At 41.9% G+C, this 16,433-nt stretch overlaps 1 protein-coding gene across 4 annotated transcripts in view; it reads right to left on the reverse strand.

Annotated features, from left to right (window-relative positions):
* Positions 1-16,433, reverse strand: part of LOC110496254 (collagen alpha-1(XIV) chain) — an 87,166-nt gene that overhangs the window by 21,054 nt on the left and 49,679 nt on the right. For all 4 annotated transcript variants that reach the window (XM_021572039.2, XM_021572040.2, XM_036952831.1 and 1 more), the window contains 14 exons: positions 15,976-16,092; positions 13,837-13,983; positions 12,759-12,833; positions 9,352-9,491; positions 9,027-9,150; positions 8,153-8,296; positions 7,847-8,011; positions 7,713-7,751; positions 7,238-7,376; positions 6,448-6,590; positions 6,064-6,173; positions 2,247-2,405; positions 467-544; positions 128-214 (listed from right to left, as the gene is read on the reverse strand). In XM_021572039.2, coding sequence (XP_021427714.2) covers positions 128-214; positions 467-544; positions 2,247-2,405; positions 6,064-6,173; positions 6,448-6,590; positions 7,238-7,376; positions 7,713-7,751; positions 7,847-8,011; positions 8,153-8,296; positions 9,027-9,150; positions 9,352-9,491; positions 12,759-12,833; positions 13,837-13,983; positions 15,976-16,092 — 1,667 coding nt within the window. The remainder of the gene's footprint in view (positions 1-127; positions 215-466; positions 545-2,246; positions 2,406-6,063; positions 6,174-6,447; positions 6,591-7,237; positions 7,377-7,712; positions 7,752-7,846; positions 8,012-8,152; positions 8,297-9,026; positions 9,151-9,351; positions 9,492-12,758; positions 12,834-13,836; positions 13,984-15,975; positions 16,093-16,433) is intronic.

Raw genomic sequence — 16,433 nt, forward strand, 5'->3', positions numbered from 1 at the left:
TGTATATTTCCCTCTCCATCTCCAAATGTCTGTTCATCTGGCACTGAATGCAATGAATGAGTTCCTAGCTAGACAACAGCTTTAAGTAACAAATGATGGTGATGAAGGAGAGACGAAGGGTCCTCACAGGGGGTCCAGTGGGGCCGGGGGGGCCTTTGCTGTCCTGTGTGCAGGTGCAGGCCCGGGGCATGGCAGGACAGTCCTCCTCCTTCCTCTGAGAGATGAGAGAAACACCACAATAACATGACTATGCTACTGTGCGACCAAATGACAATACATGGAACACAAGAGGACAATGAGCTAATGATTCCGATAATGACCAAAGCATAATGATGGAAAAAAGAGGATAACGACCACAAGACACAAAATGACATGATCCTACAACATGCAACTACACATTACAACAAAGGTTAGGGTCATTCCATGTCAGTCAGTAGATGAGATCAGTAGTGAGGCTTGAACTCACCAGACCAGGAAGCTCACAGCACTTGTCTCGGCTGGCCCAGGACGTGCTGCAGACAATGTCAAACGACTGCAGTTGAAACTGAGGACAAAAAAGAACAAACACAGACATCTTTTTTATAGTGAACAAAAATATAAATGCAACATGTAAAGTGTTGTAAAGCTTTGTGCACAAATTTGTTTTACATCCCTGTTAGTGAGCCTTTCTCCTGTGCCAAGAAAATCCATCCACCTGACAGGTGTGGCATATCAAGAAGCTGATTAAATGATCATGATCATTACACAGGTGCACCTTGTGCTGGGGACAATAAAAGGCCACTTGTCACACAACACAATGCCACAGATGTCTTATGTTTTGAGGGAGCGTGCAATTGGCATGCTGACTGCAGGAATGTTCACCAGAGCTCTTGCCAGAGAATTGAATGTTAATTTCTCTACCATAAGCCACCTCCAACGTCATTTTAGAGAACACAATTCCATTTTATCAATGGCAATTTGAATGCACAGAGATACTGTGATGAGATCCTGAGTCCCATTGTCGTGCCATTCATCTGCCGCCATCACCTCATGTTTCACAATGATAATACATGGCCCCATGTCACAAGGATCTGTACATAACTCCTGGAAGCTTAAAATGTCCCAGTTCTTCCATGGCCTGCATACTTACCAGAAATGTCACCCATTGAGCATGTTTGGGATGCTCTGGATAGATGTGTATGACAGTGCTTTCCAGTTCCCGGCAATCTCCAGCAACTTCGCACAGCCATTGAAGATGAGTGGGACAACATTCCACTGGCCACAATCAACAGCCTGACCAACTCTATGCAAAGACACGTATGGAGCTGCATGAGGCAAATGGTGGTCACACCAGATACTGACTGGTTTTCTGATCCACACCCCTACCTTTATTTAAAGATATCTGTGAACAACAGATGCATATCTGTATTCCCAGTCATGTGAAATCCATAGATTAGGGCCTAATGAATTTATTTAAATTGACTGATTCCCTTATACGAACTGTAACTCAGTAAAATCTTAGAAATTGTTGGATGTTGCGTTTAGATTATATACAGGTTGTGCTACTTTACTACTAGTCTCTTGATAAAACCAGCAGCAAGCTGCAGAACTCTTAAATAAGGCCTGAGTGAAAGTATGATAACTCTTCAGTATTACACATAGTTAATAGACTCGTTGCACAACTCTTATTGAGGAAGAATCAATAATTGGTCTCTCCAAACAGATTGCTCTGTTTTCTCCTCCTCTGCAGAAAGGGGTCCATTTGAAAAAAAGGTGTGAAAAGTTTTTGTCAAAGGAAGAAAATTATCAAGCCTATCAGAGAGTACATCTCACTTCTTTTCCTGTATGAGGATATCTGGGCTATTTATGGAACTGGGTGATTGGATATGAAAGTTCAGTTGGTAGTGTCTCTGTTGTTTCTATGACTTGTTTATATTTAGTGGCAAATGGACCTTGAAGTGCTGATGTGATTATACTTCACTCAAACCCTCTGTCTTAATGCTGTTATAGGAATTCATAACCTAGGCCGTAGATAGTTTATCCACCAGTGTATTGGTTACTGTATGACACTAAACATCTTACTGTACTGTAAGGCACGTTAGAATTCAGCCCGGCTACACATGTCAAATAAGGTGAATCAAGAGGTTAAAATGCATAGAAATCCAATTACGGAATGTTGACATGGATATTGAATGGGATGTCCTTAGAACTACAGTATATTCTAGTAATTCTATGTCAAAACAGCTGTGTCTGACTATAGGGCTTACCGGTGCAGAGTTGTCCTTCTTCCCCCGGGAGCGCACCATTCGTCCCAGCACCTCCAGGCCATCTGTGGTGATGTTGCCCGCCGCGTTGATGGCCTTCTCCCCAACCAGCTTACAGTCGATGACAGCCTTGGCGTTGGTCTTGCTAATAGCCAGGTGCAGCTACAGGGAAGTTAAAGAACCAGACCTGGGTTAAAATCCTATTTGAAATCTTTCAAATACGTTGAGCGTTTGCCAAAGTCTGCCTGGAGTGCCAGTTTGGCAGGGTTTACACTTTTGTGGCTATTCTATTGGTTCCATTGCGCCAGGCAAGGTCAATCCTAAACACAGCTAAATTATCCTAAATTATTTAAAATAGTATTTGAACCCAGGTCTGTTTGGAACACAGACGCAGTGGGATTGAAACGTCTTATGTGTGAGTAATAAATCACTGGGCAGCATTACAGAGTTGCGGGCGGACATACTTTTTCCCCCAATAGTCCAGAACGCAGACAGCGGTTCAAAGAGACAGAGGCTGTAAAATAAGGTCTGCTCTCAGAATTGCACCAGTCGGTTTTGAAGTCGGGTGATTTAAGACGTTTTTGTGACAAATAAAATATTCACTTTTTTTTTACCCTTGACACATCAAGCTTCTACTGTATGCTTCGTGGAAATGGGATGTCTCATGGGTAAATATATAGGGGAATTTCAAGACATTAGCAAAATCACATTTGGTGATTAGGCCTGGCTCGCAGTCGACATTCCAATTCATCCCAAATGTGTTCGATGAGGTTGAGGTCAGGGCTCTGTGCAGCAATATTCCCTAAACAAAATTGAGCAAATTTCAGGTCGGCTGAGCACGAACCTGAATGTTGTAAAAATTCTGTGCAACTTCCAGCGTGCATTTACTGTGAACACTGAGGCTGTACCCTCTTTAAGTTACAGTTTAAACAGTGGCCAAGTAGGCTACTGTGGCTATTGTATTATAGTGTAGGCCTACCAGATTGGCCTACTATCAAAAACAATAGAGAAAATGCATCCCATAACATTTTAACATGGAAATAGCTGTTTAATCATTCAGCCTACAGTAGCAGCTAATGTGTGGTGTTCATTGTAGGCCTACATTCCATGAGACTTTTGAAAAAAAACATGTAGGGCTTGACATTGACCTGTGACTGAACATTTTGTTGTGTTGTTTGATGCAAGAAACCACTTTACAAAATAAAATCCATTATTATTCCCATACCATTACTACAGAGAATCAGACAAATTATGCTACCCTCTGCCTATTGGCTACTTAGCTTATTCAAGCCTGTCTCAAAATACAACACTGCCCCTTTAAGACAAAAAAAGCTCTTTACCTAGCTTTTCAAAATGTCTAGAAATGTACACCTTTTGTGCCCTTGTAGAAAGCAATCACTCCCCTATTGCTGACTACAAATGATCTGAAACTGGGCTATTAACTCACTAACTAGTAAAGGATATGAACAAAATGTGCACATGTGGCTACATGCAGCTCTTGCTTTGATCTCAAAACAAGCGCATCTACTCACCGATCCATATATGGCAATGGTCTACTGCAGGTCTGATTGGCTATGCTGCACTGGTCTGTGTAGAGTATGGTCTGGGTCATGCACATAGAATCCTACTCCGATGCCTACAACAACATCTCTTGTATAGTTTGTTTTGTTTCGGTGTGTTGCATTGCAAGTGGCTTATATTGCATTGATTTGATCACAATTGCCACAGTAAAGGGAAACGTTGATAGTGTTAACTAACAGGGAAAAGTCTAGAAAGTTGAGGGAAGTTACATTTTGTGCTTCTCTCCGTGGGCTGATATTTACTCTGCACGGCCGTCTGCGGCAGTCTCGGGGGTACTGCACGCCTGCGCGCAGTTTAGAGGGAATATTGCTGTGCAGTCAAGTTCTTACACACCAACCTCGAAAAACCATTTCTGTATGGACCTCGCTTTGTGCATAGGGGAATTGTCGTACTGAAACAGGAAAGGGCCTTCCCCAAACTGTTGCCACAAAGTTGGAAGCACAGAATCAGCTAGAATGTCATTGTATGCTGTAGCACTAACATTTCTCTTCACTGGAACTAAGGGGCCTAGCCTGAACCATGAAAAACAGACCCAGACCATCATTATTCCTCCTCCACCAAACTTTACAGTTGGCACTATGCATTCGGGCTGGTAGCATTCTCCTGGCATCCGCCAAACCTAGATTCGTCTTTCAGACTCCCAGATGGTGAAGTGTGATTCATCACTCCAGAGAACGCGTTTCCACTGCTCCAGAGTCTAATGGCCGCGAACTTTACACCACTCCAGCCGATGCCTGGCATTGCGCATGGTGATCATCACAATAACAGCACTTACAGTTGACCGGGCAACTCTGGTAGGGCAGAAATTTGAAGAACTGACTTGTTGGAAAGGTGGCATCCTACAAGGGTACCAGGTTGAAAGTCACTGAGCTCTTCAGTACGGGCCATTTTATTGTCAATGTTTGTCTATGGAGATTGCATGGCTGTGTGCTCAATTTGATTTGATACACCTGTCAGCAACAGGTGTGGATGAAATAGCCGAATCCACAAATTTGAAGGGGTGTCCACTCACTTTTGGCAATGTAGTGTATCTATTCTACCTCAATATCAAATGTAAATGTGTGTCTTTATGAAACATCACTTTCAGCTTTGTTGAAATTGGTGCATTACTATGCTAAAGCTCTGATAATGATGGAAATGTAGCATTTCCTTTGCATTTACACCTTTGTTCCTACAAAAACAGATTCCTGATTAATCATTCGAATTAGGCAACTTGAATCAGCAAAGTATCTGGCCATCAATCAGGTCTTCTTGAGAGGTAATCTAAAATGTTACCACATTATCACCAAAGTGCTGACAAGATGACACATGATAATACTTATGGATTGGCAGGGCAAATAATTGCAGTAATCACTAGTGATAATTTGCTGAGGAAAAAGGCAACAGTGGTTAATTGAATACAGGCCATAGTCACTTTCATTCATATCAAATCCCCCCTCCCTACATAGTTTAGTTTGTTTGGAAGAGGCTATGATTCAATTATGAGTATATTATTCTGGCAATATTGGAGTGCCAGCTTCATTCCACAAGGTTTGCATTTTAAAAGAACAAAATGAATTTCACCAGATAGCAGGTGAAATATGAAGGGGATTCCTTGTGAATATCATAATGGCACCGTATTACCCACAGTATATGTTACTGCTACAGCCACACACTGTGTACTGGTCCCGTGTGGCTCAGTTGGTAGAGCACGGCACTTGCAACGCCAAAGGTTGTGGGTTATAGTCCCACTGGGGCCACCCATACGTAAAATGTATGCACGCATGGCTGTAAGTAGCATTGAATAAAAGCGTCTGCTAAATGACATATAGTACTATTATTGTGCAGCAAAAAAAGTTGAAGCAATTTGAACAGTCATAACATAAGTGATTTACAAACTGCTCCAAAAAAGGTCTGTGTTTGTTTCAGGTGCTACATCTCACTCAGGGATGATAATGTTAGTTATCTGTAGACGGAGGATGATTATGACATTGGCAAGTGGGTGACCTGAATACACTATCAGATAGCTGTGCCAGTGAAGAGATAAAGCACATCCTCGTTCATTTTAGCAGCAGGCCATGGATGTGGGCAAAGGTATTGTAAGCTCCACTGACAGCCAGACAAGAGTGACTTAACATCCCTCAACAAGCTGGCTTATAGCCAGGAAGCAGGACATTCTCTGAGGTGTTAGGGTGATGTTGTAGCATTTAGCGTTTGCACTGAGGAAGTGAGACAACAAGGAGTGCTTTTGAACTCTGACCTTGTGGAAACTGCCGTAGAAGAGCTTCTTGATTTCAGGTCCCTCGAAGGTCACAGTCTGAAACTGTCCTTTGTAGTCGTGGTTGAAGAAGGTGAGGGTCTTGCCACCGTCTAAAGTTGGAAAGAGAACCGTTTGACAGTATACAGTACAACTCGAATATAGTGAGGAATGTTCTCGTTTCAAATAGAGGAGGCACGGACAGTTTAGTAGACATTGTGCAATCTGAGCAACGGGATACCTTTTGAAAATGTAGCCTACATTGACAAAATATTTGTGCTGCTCACAACTGATAAATGAGCAGAGACACCTGGGGAAATGTCCATTGCTTTGTCTATCTTATGACAGCAACCAAGTCCCAGCCCCATCCCCCGGCATTCTACTCACTGTCCAGGATGACGCCCACCAGGGGCTCGTTGTCCTTGTTAAGGATCTCCCACAATGCAAAGGGCTCTTTGGGGGTTTCAGGCAGCAGGCGGAACAGCATGGTGATGGTGTAATCGGAGGGCAAGCCCTCAGGGTGGATAAACCTGGAGTGGAAAGTTCACAGAACAATAGGCTCTAGTCTGAACGTACTGCAGGTTTTGTTGTACTGTAGCACAGTCACCGAGTTCAACTGTTGTTAAACACATTTTCAAATGCTGTTTCAACTTGCCAGTTAAATTCTTTCAATAGTGTCTTTCAATTTGAAAGAGAGGTTAGGAGCAGGAAGCAATTGTTTCTCCATACTGTATTTGGACCACATTTGCTGCATTATAATTTGAGAATGGAACACAAAATGACTATGCTTTGTGTGATGTGGTGTGGGGATTGTTGCAGATAAAGGAGAGGAAATAGACCAGGCAAGGCCAGCTGTCTGTCATTATCACCACCTCTTCATTGTAATAACAGCATTGTTAGGCCACATGACAGGAAAAGAGTATTCAATTCAGGGGAGTAGGGTTAGTTGTATGCTATAAGGTGATGTTTTTGTTATCATTGGGTAAGTGTTGCCAATACTTAAATACATTGTCATAAAGGTATAATATATATGAAGTGTTGTCTACTTGTGTTAAGCAACCTGTATCATTGTAGTTCCTGACATTTTGTCACTTTGGACAAGAGCATCTACTAAATTCTACATGATTGATGGAAGATAATGCACTGTAATGCCTTTTAGTTAAGATAGTTTCCATACTTGGTGGGCTGGGCGAGGAGGGAGTTGTTGTGCAGCCGAAAGCAGGGGAAGCTGTTGAAGGTGCCAGGCTCCATGGACACTCCTGATACACGTCCATACAGACCCTCCACCAGGCCAAACATCTCCATCATCCTGAAACCTGCAGCCACAACATAAACAACCGTGAGTCGGTGTAAAAGCAGATATATCCATACACAGTTGTCTACTGATAAGTAAAAATAATCTGTTTTATCATGACTTCGGAAACAGGCCATTTCGCGCAGTGTTAATGGTATGGGTTGACACTTCAGAGTCCAGTGTTTGAAATGATCTGTGTCAACTGTACTGTCCCTGTCCAGTTTACAGTGATGTTGTGCATAACAGTTACACTGGGGTCGGAACTAGTCAACGGGTCAGAGAGTAGAGGTCTTGACTGTGCCCTATATGCTAGGAAGCATGAAGAGGTTCTATAAGTAAGCATGCTCCAGTCTCTAACCTGGCAAGGTACTGCCACTCATCGCCACCGAAGGACAAGCTGAAAGACAAAACATTTATGTCACTCCATGGATAAAAATAGACACAATAATATGCCCCTTCCCTGTTTCCAAATAACATGGATGTAGGACTCACTGGCAGTGGCAGCCTCACAAACAAAGGTGACCAGCTTTTCCTCAATTTTCTGGAAGGCATCTAAATCGTCCACAAAGAAAACGTGTCTCTCGCTGGGCTTGCTGGCGATGCTCACCAGCTCCCCGTAGTCCGCATCCGCAAAACCAATGGCAAAGACAATGTACCCTGTGAAGAAGGCAAGCATACTTTATTGCCAATTGTGTGTAATGTGCATGCAAATCTAGGACATTTTGGTGGACTAACATATACAGATACTTTTTTTGTACCACCTTCTATTCAATTGAATTCTCGCATCATGTGCATTACCTTCCATCTGCATCTCTTTGGAGACCTTGTTGACATCGTCCTGAGAGCGCCCGTCAGTCAACACCACCACTACTTTGGGGATGCCCCTCCGGATCCCTCCCCCCACCGTGAAGATGGTGTCTTTCACATGCCGGATGGCTAGCCCTAGAGTAAGAGAATTAGCAGGAGGGATGAAGGGAGGGGTGGAGGGAGAGAGAGAGAGAGAGAGAGAGATAGAGAGGGAGGAGGGGAAGATGAAGAGAGGAGTTACACTCAAAGTGAGATTGACAGCAGGATTTAGCCAGGTTACTTGGTAGAGGATCATGGTTTTGGGTTACCACTATCACTGCAAATGATTCAGCAAAAAAATATACAATGTAGTTATTATTCCCACCCCACCTGCAATTATACACATTACACACAAATACAGCAGAATCAAAGGAGAACACAATGCAACAATTATCATTACCAAGCGAACTTCTTTGTTACACCCGTTTGAAAAAAAGAAAACATTGCTGGATGACTTGGAGAATGCATTATCGCTCCCCTTGGGGTTCCTGGGTTTGGTACTTAGAAACACTGATTAGTGACAGTGTCTCACTGTTCTCCGGAAGCCATGCTTGACAACTCTGGCCTGTCTGATTACAATGACGGATTCTTTTTTGGCAGGTTACAAAAGGAAAGTCAATAAGGGGTATTTCTGTTCATCTGGCGGCTACAGCTGTCTCAATGGGATTCAGTTATCCTGTTAATTAACTGTTATGGGAGTCCCTTTAGAAATTCAAAGAAAAATAAATGGGGACTTAATGTATGCAGAGTAGTTATATGAAAACTCTTCATTGGTAGGGAGTGAATAAGGTTTGACAAAGGTTTGGCTTTAATAAAGTCTACTTGCCTGTCTTGGTGTTCCCTCCCTTGTAGGAGATGCGGTTAATGGCCTCTAGTAGCCTCTCCTTGTTGTCGTAGGAGTTGAGTTTGAACTCGGTTCTAGCATCGTCACTAAACTGGACAATGGCCACCTGGCAGGAGAAAGATACTATGAGTTTAATGAAAACTGGGGCATTGTTCATAAAAGCACAGGTGACACAAGAGTCAAATATAAATGTACCTTCATACATTTTAAGACCATTAATTACAATTTATTTGAGTATATCACTACAGCACTGTAAATGCTAGCTACAGGACCTCACCCATTGGTTGATCTAGGTGTCAATATTTACCTGAGTGCCATCTGGTCCAATGGTGTCAAGGGCTCCTGTGGTGCTGTACAGGAAGCGGATGATTTTCAGGAAGCTTTCATCCCCGATGCTCCAGGAGCCATCCACTAGGAACGCCAGGTCTGCCTTGGCTGCCTTGCAAACTGAGAGAAGGAATGAGAGAAAGGAGCGAGAGAGGAGAGAGTGATAGAAGTAGAGAAAAGTAGGAGGAGGAGGGAGGAGGAAGAGGGATAGAGAGGGATGAGGAGAAATGAGGAAAGAGGGGAGAGGGATGAGGAGTGAGAAAAGGAGAGGAAAAGAGGGGAGAGAGTGGAAGAGTGAGAGAAAAGAATATACAAACAGAGAAAGAGACAGAGGGAGACTGAACAGGACATTTACATTTACAAGGCAATTAGAACATGCTCTTATCAAGAGCAATTTAAATTCAGTGCCCACAATAAGAGTTCCTACAATAGACAGCATATATAATACAAACTGACAAAGAAAGAGAACAATACACACACACACACACACACACATACACACATACACACTCTAGCCTCAAAAGGCAGCAGTGGAAGAATCACAATGGAGAATGGAGAGAGCTTTCTCATTCTCCACAGGTTACGAGAGAGGAGCTGCGATGATTGGCAATTATCTCAACAACTTCCCTCTCGCATATCAGCGCCAGCCAGGGACAGATTGACCAGTAGAATACCTCATTTCCTGTTGTTTACTGTTCTGCTCTGTCATTTTCAAAGGAAACAAAAATAATAACCAAGTTGCTAGTACGTGGGAAGCAAAGTGAACTAAAAGTAGCGTTTGTTGATGTTTCCTAGGCATACAATGACAATAATAAAACAATAACAATTACAGGCTTGGAAGTTCCAACAGAGGGGACTGAGTTCTCAGTTAACTTTTACAAGACTCATCCCGGGAAAGCTGTGTAGGAAAAAAGAAAACTGCTAAGATTATCGTTCTCTAAAACAGCAAATAAAGTTAAACTTTTACACATTTTCTACAAGTTTTTCTACAAGTATAATAATACTATGTTGCATGTGTTTGTTGGAGAATTGTAAATATTCTGAGATATTCTGACTTGAAACTCAAGACACAAGGTCACACAAGTTCCAGCTTATGGTATTATCTCAGACTAAAAAGCTCATATGTGATCGTTTTTGAAAGTCTGAATAGATTTGTGATTATTCTAAAAGCACATTAAACAGCTTTACTATCATTTCAGATGTCTGTAGTCATGACCGTGCAATAGACACTGCATTACATTAACTTGTATTAGATTCACATATTTGTGTCAGAAATCATTTGAGGTTTGAATGTCAGTCAGGGACCGGTTTAAAATTGACCAAGCAACCTGACAGAGTGATTTCCATGGTAACTGCCTGTTCTGAGGGCTCTTTAATTTACTCGAACCTTTCACCAAACAAAATTACAGTGCCTTCAGAAAGTATTCACGCCCCTTAAGTTTTTCCACATTTCCTTGTGTTACAGCGTGAATTTAAAATGGATTCAATTGAGATTGTTTTGTCACTGGCCTACACACAATCACACAATACCCCATAATGTCAAAGTGTCATTTCTTTGTTGTTATTGACATTTTTTACAAATGAATTACACATGAATAGCGGAAAGGTCTTGAGTCAATAAGTATTCAACCCCTTTGTTACGGCAAGCCTAAATATGTTCAAGAGTAAACATCTGCTTAACAAGTCACGTTACAAGTTCCATGGACTCACTCGGTGTGCAATATTAGTGTTTAACATGATTTTTGAATGACTACCTCATCTCTGTACCCCACACATACAATTATCTGTAAGGTTCCTCAGTCGAGCAGTGAATTTCAAACACAGATTCAACCACAAAGACCAGGGAGGTTTTCCAATGCATCTATTGGTAGATGGGTAAAAAAAGAAAGAAAGAAGCAGACATGAAATATCCATTTGAGCATGTTGAAGTTATTAATTACACTTTGGATGGTGTATCAATACACCCAGTCAAAGATACATGCATCCTTCCTAACTCAGCTGCTAAGAAAGCAAGGAAATCGCTCAGGGATTTCACCATGAAGCCAATGCTGACTTTAAAACAGTTACAGAGTTTAATGGCTGTGATAGGAGAAAACTGTGAATGAATCAACAACATTGTAGTTACTCCACAATGCTAACCTAATTGAGTGAAAAGAAGGAAGCCTGTACAGAATAAACATATTCCAAAACATGCATTCTGTTTGCAACAAGGCATTAAAGTAATAATGCAAAAAATCTGTCAAAGCAGATTTGGAAAATCTGTCAAAGCAAACTTTTTGTCCTGAATACAAAGTGTTAGGTTTGTGGCAAATCCAATACAACACATTACTGAGAACCACTCTCCATATTTTCAAGCATAGTGGTGGCTGCATCATGTTATGGGTATGCTTGTAATCATTAAGGACTGGGGAGTTTTCAGGATAAAAAAGAAAAGGAATGGCGCTAAGCACAGGCAAAATCCTAGAGGTTCAGTCTGCTTTCCACCAGACACTGGGAGATGAATTCACCTTTCAGCTGGACATTAACCTAAAACAAAAGGCCATATCTACACTGGAGCTACTTACCAAGAAGACAGTGAACGTTCCTGAGACCGCTGCGCCACTCGGGAGACCGATCAACAACCAATTTGACAGAGTTTGAAGTATTTTGAAAATAATAATGGGCAAATGTTACACAATCCAGGTGTGGAAAGCTCTTAGAGACTTACCCAGAAAGACTCACAGCTGTAATCGCTGCCAAAGGTGATGATTATAACATGTCTTGACTCAGGGGGTTGAGTACTTATGTAATCAAGATATATTAGTGTTTATTTTTCAATCATTTTTTTCAATGTTAGAAATGTTCTTCCACTTTGACATTACAGAGTATTTTGTGTAGAATGTTGACAAAACATTACAATTAAATCCATTTTAATCCCACTTCGTAACACAACAAAATGTGAAAAAAAGTCAAGGGATGTGAATACTTTCTGTAGGCCCTGTATGTTAATTAAGGTTCATGCCACTCTAAGTGAGTTGAACAAAAATACATAGATAATCTACCATAGGGGATATCTCTACACTATCTATTTGCCGATGGGTGGGGACTTGTGAGCATTTGAGTGCAAAATTGCTGCGCTACATCACCCAGGTAGATGTTCTAAATGGACAGTATTTAGTTCCCCTTACTCCATAAAGGAACACGAAGGGCTTTGAGGCCAAGCCAAAAGCACTATAGCTTACTAAACGCAATATACAGACCTAAAGTTTTTCTCTCCAGCAGCCCAACCAAGCATCAGTGTTAACTAGAGAAAACACTGATGACATCGGTACTGGTCTACCAGATAGGAATCGAATGGACCACACTCGGACCAACAGGTATGTGTTTACAACAGGCTTTTTGTCTTACCTTCCTTGGTTGAGGGTATGGTGGGAGGAGGGGTGGTAGTGGGCGGCCTGGTGGGTGCTGGGGTGGGAACAGGGACTGCATGAAAGCAATGACATAAGACACACACAAATCATTATGACATCCTCATTAGTTGTCTGTGTCACCTCACCTAACCACATGTTTGGTGAGGCTTTCATTTACAGTAAAAAAAAAAAATGGCTACAGACAGAAGATACCACATTGATAATAGCATCAAACATAATATATATAACCAGTCAGATGATAGAAGAATCAGAAGGAATTCAGAGAATAAATCTGAGATGGTAGCTTATGCTTAGCAGCATGCCGAGTTGATGATTAAGTTACCCATATACAGTAATTTGCTAGCTTGATCACTACCAACAGCGGCAGTCAAATTGAAATGAATTTAAACATTTTTTTCTAGCTCTGGAACCCTGCTGAAACTCGCATATACTTTACCGCCGTAGTTATTCAGCTACATGAAACTGGGAATTACTTTTGATGGCAGCCTGCAAGGCCGCCTGGGGAAACGCAGGGTAATTTAAAAAAGGCCTTTAGCTCTAATCTGCATCAAAACAAAGCTATAAATCAGTGTCTACACTTAGAGTAAAGCAATTCAATGCAAACAAATGCCTGGTGGGTTAGAGAGAGTGCCTTGATTACTGTTGTGGTTGGCCACAGACCGAATCATGATTCATTCCTGGGAGAGGCATTCAAGTGCCTCCCAGGAGGCTAATAATGTCTTGAAAATATTGTATATGTTGTGATTGTCTGTAAGACATGTTGATGTACTGTATGTTTGGTGTGGATAATGTTGTAACGACGTTGCTACAGTCTAGAGGGAATACTTTTTTTGTTTATGTTTTAACTAAAAACTTTGGGGCGCCAAAATAAATCACTTCGGGGTATGGTTTTGGCCGGCGTGCTGCCGGTTGCCGACCCTTGAGCTAGACTGTTGAGGTGATGTTGGAACTTATGTTGTCACAACATTGTAAGAATCCTTCCTGAGAATAGTAGCAAGACGGTTGTAGGGCTGTTGTAGAGTGTATACTAAGCAGCAGTTGATGGGGACACCTACAGGTTCTCTCTGTGGTGGTGACTGCAGGCCCCTCTGTGTCCTGGAGTTGGGCGTACACACTGATTTTGTACTGCGTGTTAGCCATCAGGTCATTGAAGCAGTGCCGGGTGGCTCCTCCTCCCAGCCTTGCCTCCTGTTTATGTCCATCTAAAATGATGACAGAATAACCATCACAATATGCACTGAGTGTACGAAACAGGAAACTGTTGAGCATGAAAAACCCAGCAGCATTGCAGTTCTTCACACAAACCATGTATTAAGACCGGTGCCTCTTACACAAACTGTTCGGGGTTATTCAAATATCTGGCAACCCGAGCAGTGGCCTTTCCATGAGTAGAATCTCATTATGAGGTCTCCTGTGGAAGTGGAGGGTTCATTTCTCACCCCAGAATTTTAATTTCGGAACCTTCCCCTTAAGGCCTCAATTTAAGCCAATTTCACTCATACACCGAGGTGGTATTTTCTTTGGGTAATTATATATTTATCTAGCCATCATAAATCCTAATTTGGGCTTAATACCGGCTGATAGATCTAATATTTCAGGAGCTCCCAACGGTAATGCTGCGAAATTGCAATGTGCGAAACGCTACACGATAATAATGATGTTTGGGTCTCAGTGTTAAACTTGATGAATTGCTCGCATTATTTTCCTATTTGGCAGATGATACTCATATTGGGATCAACACAGCATTGATAAGACATTGACATTTTAAATGTTTCATTGCTGAAATATTCCATGCCATCTGTTGCATAAATCCCACTATATGCTGACTGTATATTAGGATAAATAGATCATTGAATGTCATGAATTGTCTATAATTAGATTAATGCCAGGTTCTTTCATTAATTCAGGATGCATTTTGTTTTATCATATGGACTGGAATACTAAACTCAGCAAAAAAAGAAACGTCCTCTCTATGTCAACTGCGTTTATTTTCAGCAAACTTAACATGTGTAAATATTTGTATGAACATAACAAGATTCCACAACTGAGACATAAACTGAACAAGTTCCACAGACATGTGACTAACAGAAATTGAATAATGTGTCCCTGAACAAAGGGGGGGGTCAAAATCAAAAGTAACAGTCAGTATCTGGTGTGGCCACCAGCTGCAATAAGTACTGCAGTGCATCTCCTCCTCATGGACTGCACCACATTTGCCAGTTCAGTGCACCTGCACACTGACAGTTGGTTGGAAGTCTCACGTCTGTGAGGTGATAATTATGACTTAGAAGATAAAAGGCGCTTACAATATTTTCCTGAATATAATTTTTTGCCTCATAATGTTCTGCTTTGTGGCAAATACAGTATCTAGTTAACTACAAGCTGAAACAGAAGTATCTGGAACTTCCCCTGTCAGAGCACATTGAACCAGAAACCCAATTGTTTAATTTTTTCAAAAAGTTGCAATGAGGTGCAATTACGGTCATCTGCATAACAAGTATATCTTGGCTAGCCAACGTTCACTTATTTAACCATAGGATATGTAAACGTCAACTAAGCTCGGCTGTTAAAAAGCCATGTAGGCCTAATGTATATTATTCGAAACTGAAACCCAAAATATAGCCCCCAGAGTCTGTCCTATTGATGTTATATCTTATGCTTTATACTGTATATAATATAGCATAATTTAACATGTAATATTGTTCAAATGCTATGATATACAAATGACAATCCCCCAGTTCCTTATACAGTTCTGCTAGGGAAGTGTGAAATCCCTGTCGGTATTACAAGTGAATCTTTCTCCCTGCAGGTTTCCGTGTCCCAACCGAGATTCCCTGCCAGGAGCATAATTCCTGACCGGGATCACATGTGGATTCTAGGGGGGAGCTGACAGCCTTATCCACATGGAGACGTGTGGCCGCATGGTAATCACCTCCTTCCACTAGAGTGGCTGTGTCAGTGTGTGGGGAATACCAATGTGGATTTGGTTGCATATAGTGTACTGTACAGTGTACGTCTACACACAAAAGTAAGGGCATACTGTCAAGGAGAGGGTGTGGATATTGTGCTGCCATGACAAATGACTTGCTTATAGTAAGCTCAATACTGTAAAAAAAACGGTTATTGGTTCAAATGGAACAGGGCAAATTGATGTGTGTATGTGTGTATGTGGTTGTGTGGTGCTGGGCACTCACTGAGCAGCGACTCGATGACCACACGGTACAGAGTGGCGTGGCGGTGGGAACTCCACTGGGCACACATGCTGTTCATCCTCACCTGGTAGGTGTTCAGATTGGTCACTCCCAGGTATACTGTGACAGAGAGACAGGCACATTATCACTATAGATCCAACTCATCACATTGGAAACATTGGGCTTGCGTAGTGGCGCAGCGGTTTAAGGCATGAGGCGTCACTGCAGTCCCTGGGCGGCAGGGTAGCCTAGTGGTTAGAGCATTGGACTAGTAACCGGAAGGTTGCAAGTTCAAACCCCCGAGCTGTCGTTCTGCCCCTGAACAGGCAGTTAACCCACTGTTCCGTCACTAGGCCGTCATTGAAAATAAGAATTTGTTCTTAACTGATTCGCCTAGTTAAATAAAATATATATATTTTATTTAAATCCAGGCTGCATCATGATTGGGAGTCCCTTAGGGC

Source organism: Oncorhynchus mykiss, chromosome 18 (assembly GCF_013265735.2).
Source record: "Oncorhynchus mykiss isolate Arlee chromosome 18, USDA_OmykA_1.1, whole genome shotgun sequence".
Taxonomy (NCBI): Eukaryota; Metazoa; Chordata; class Actinopteri; order Salmoniformes; family Salmonidae; genus Oncorhynchus; species Oncorhynchus mykiss.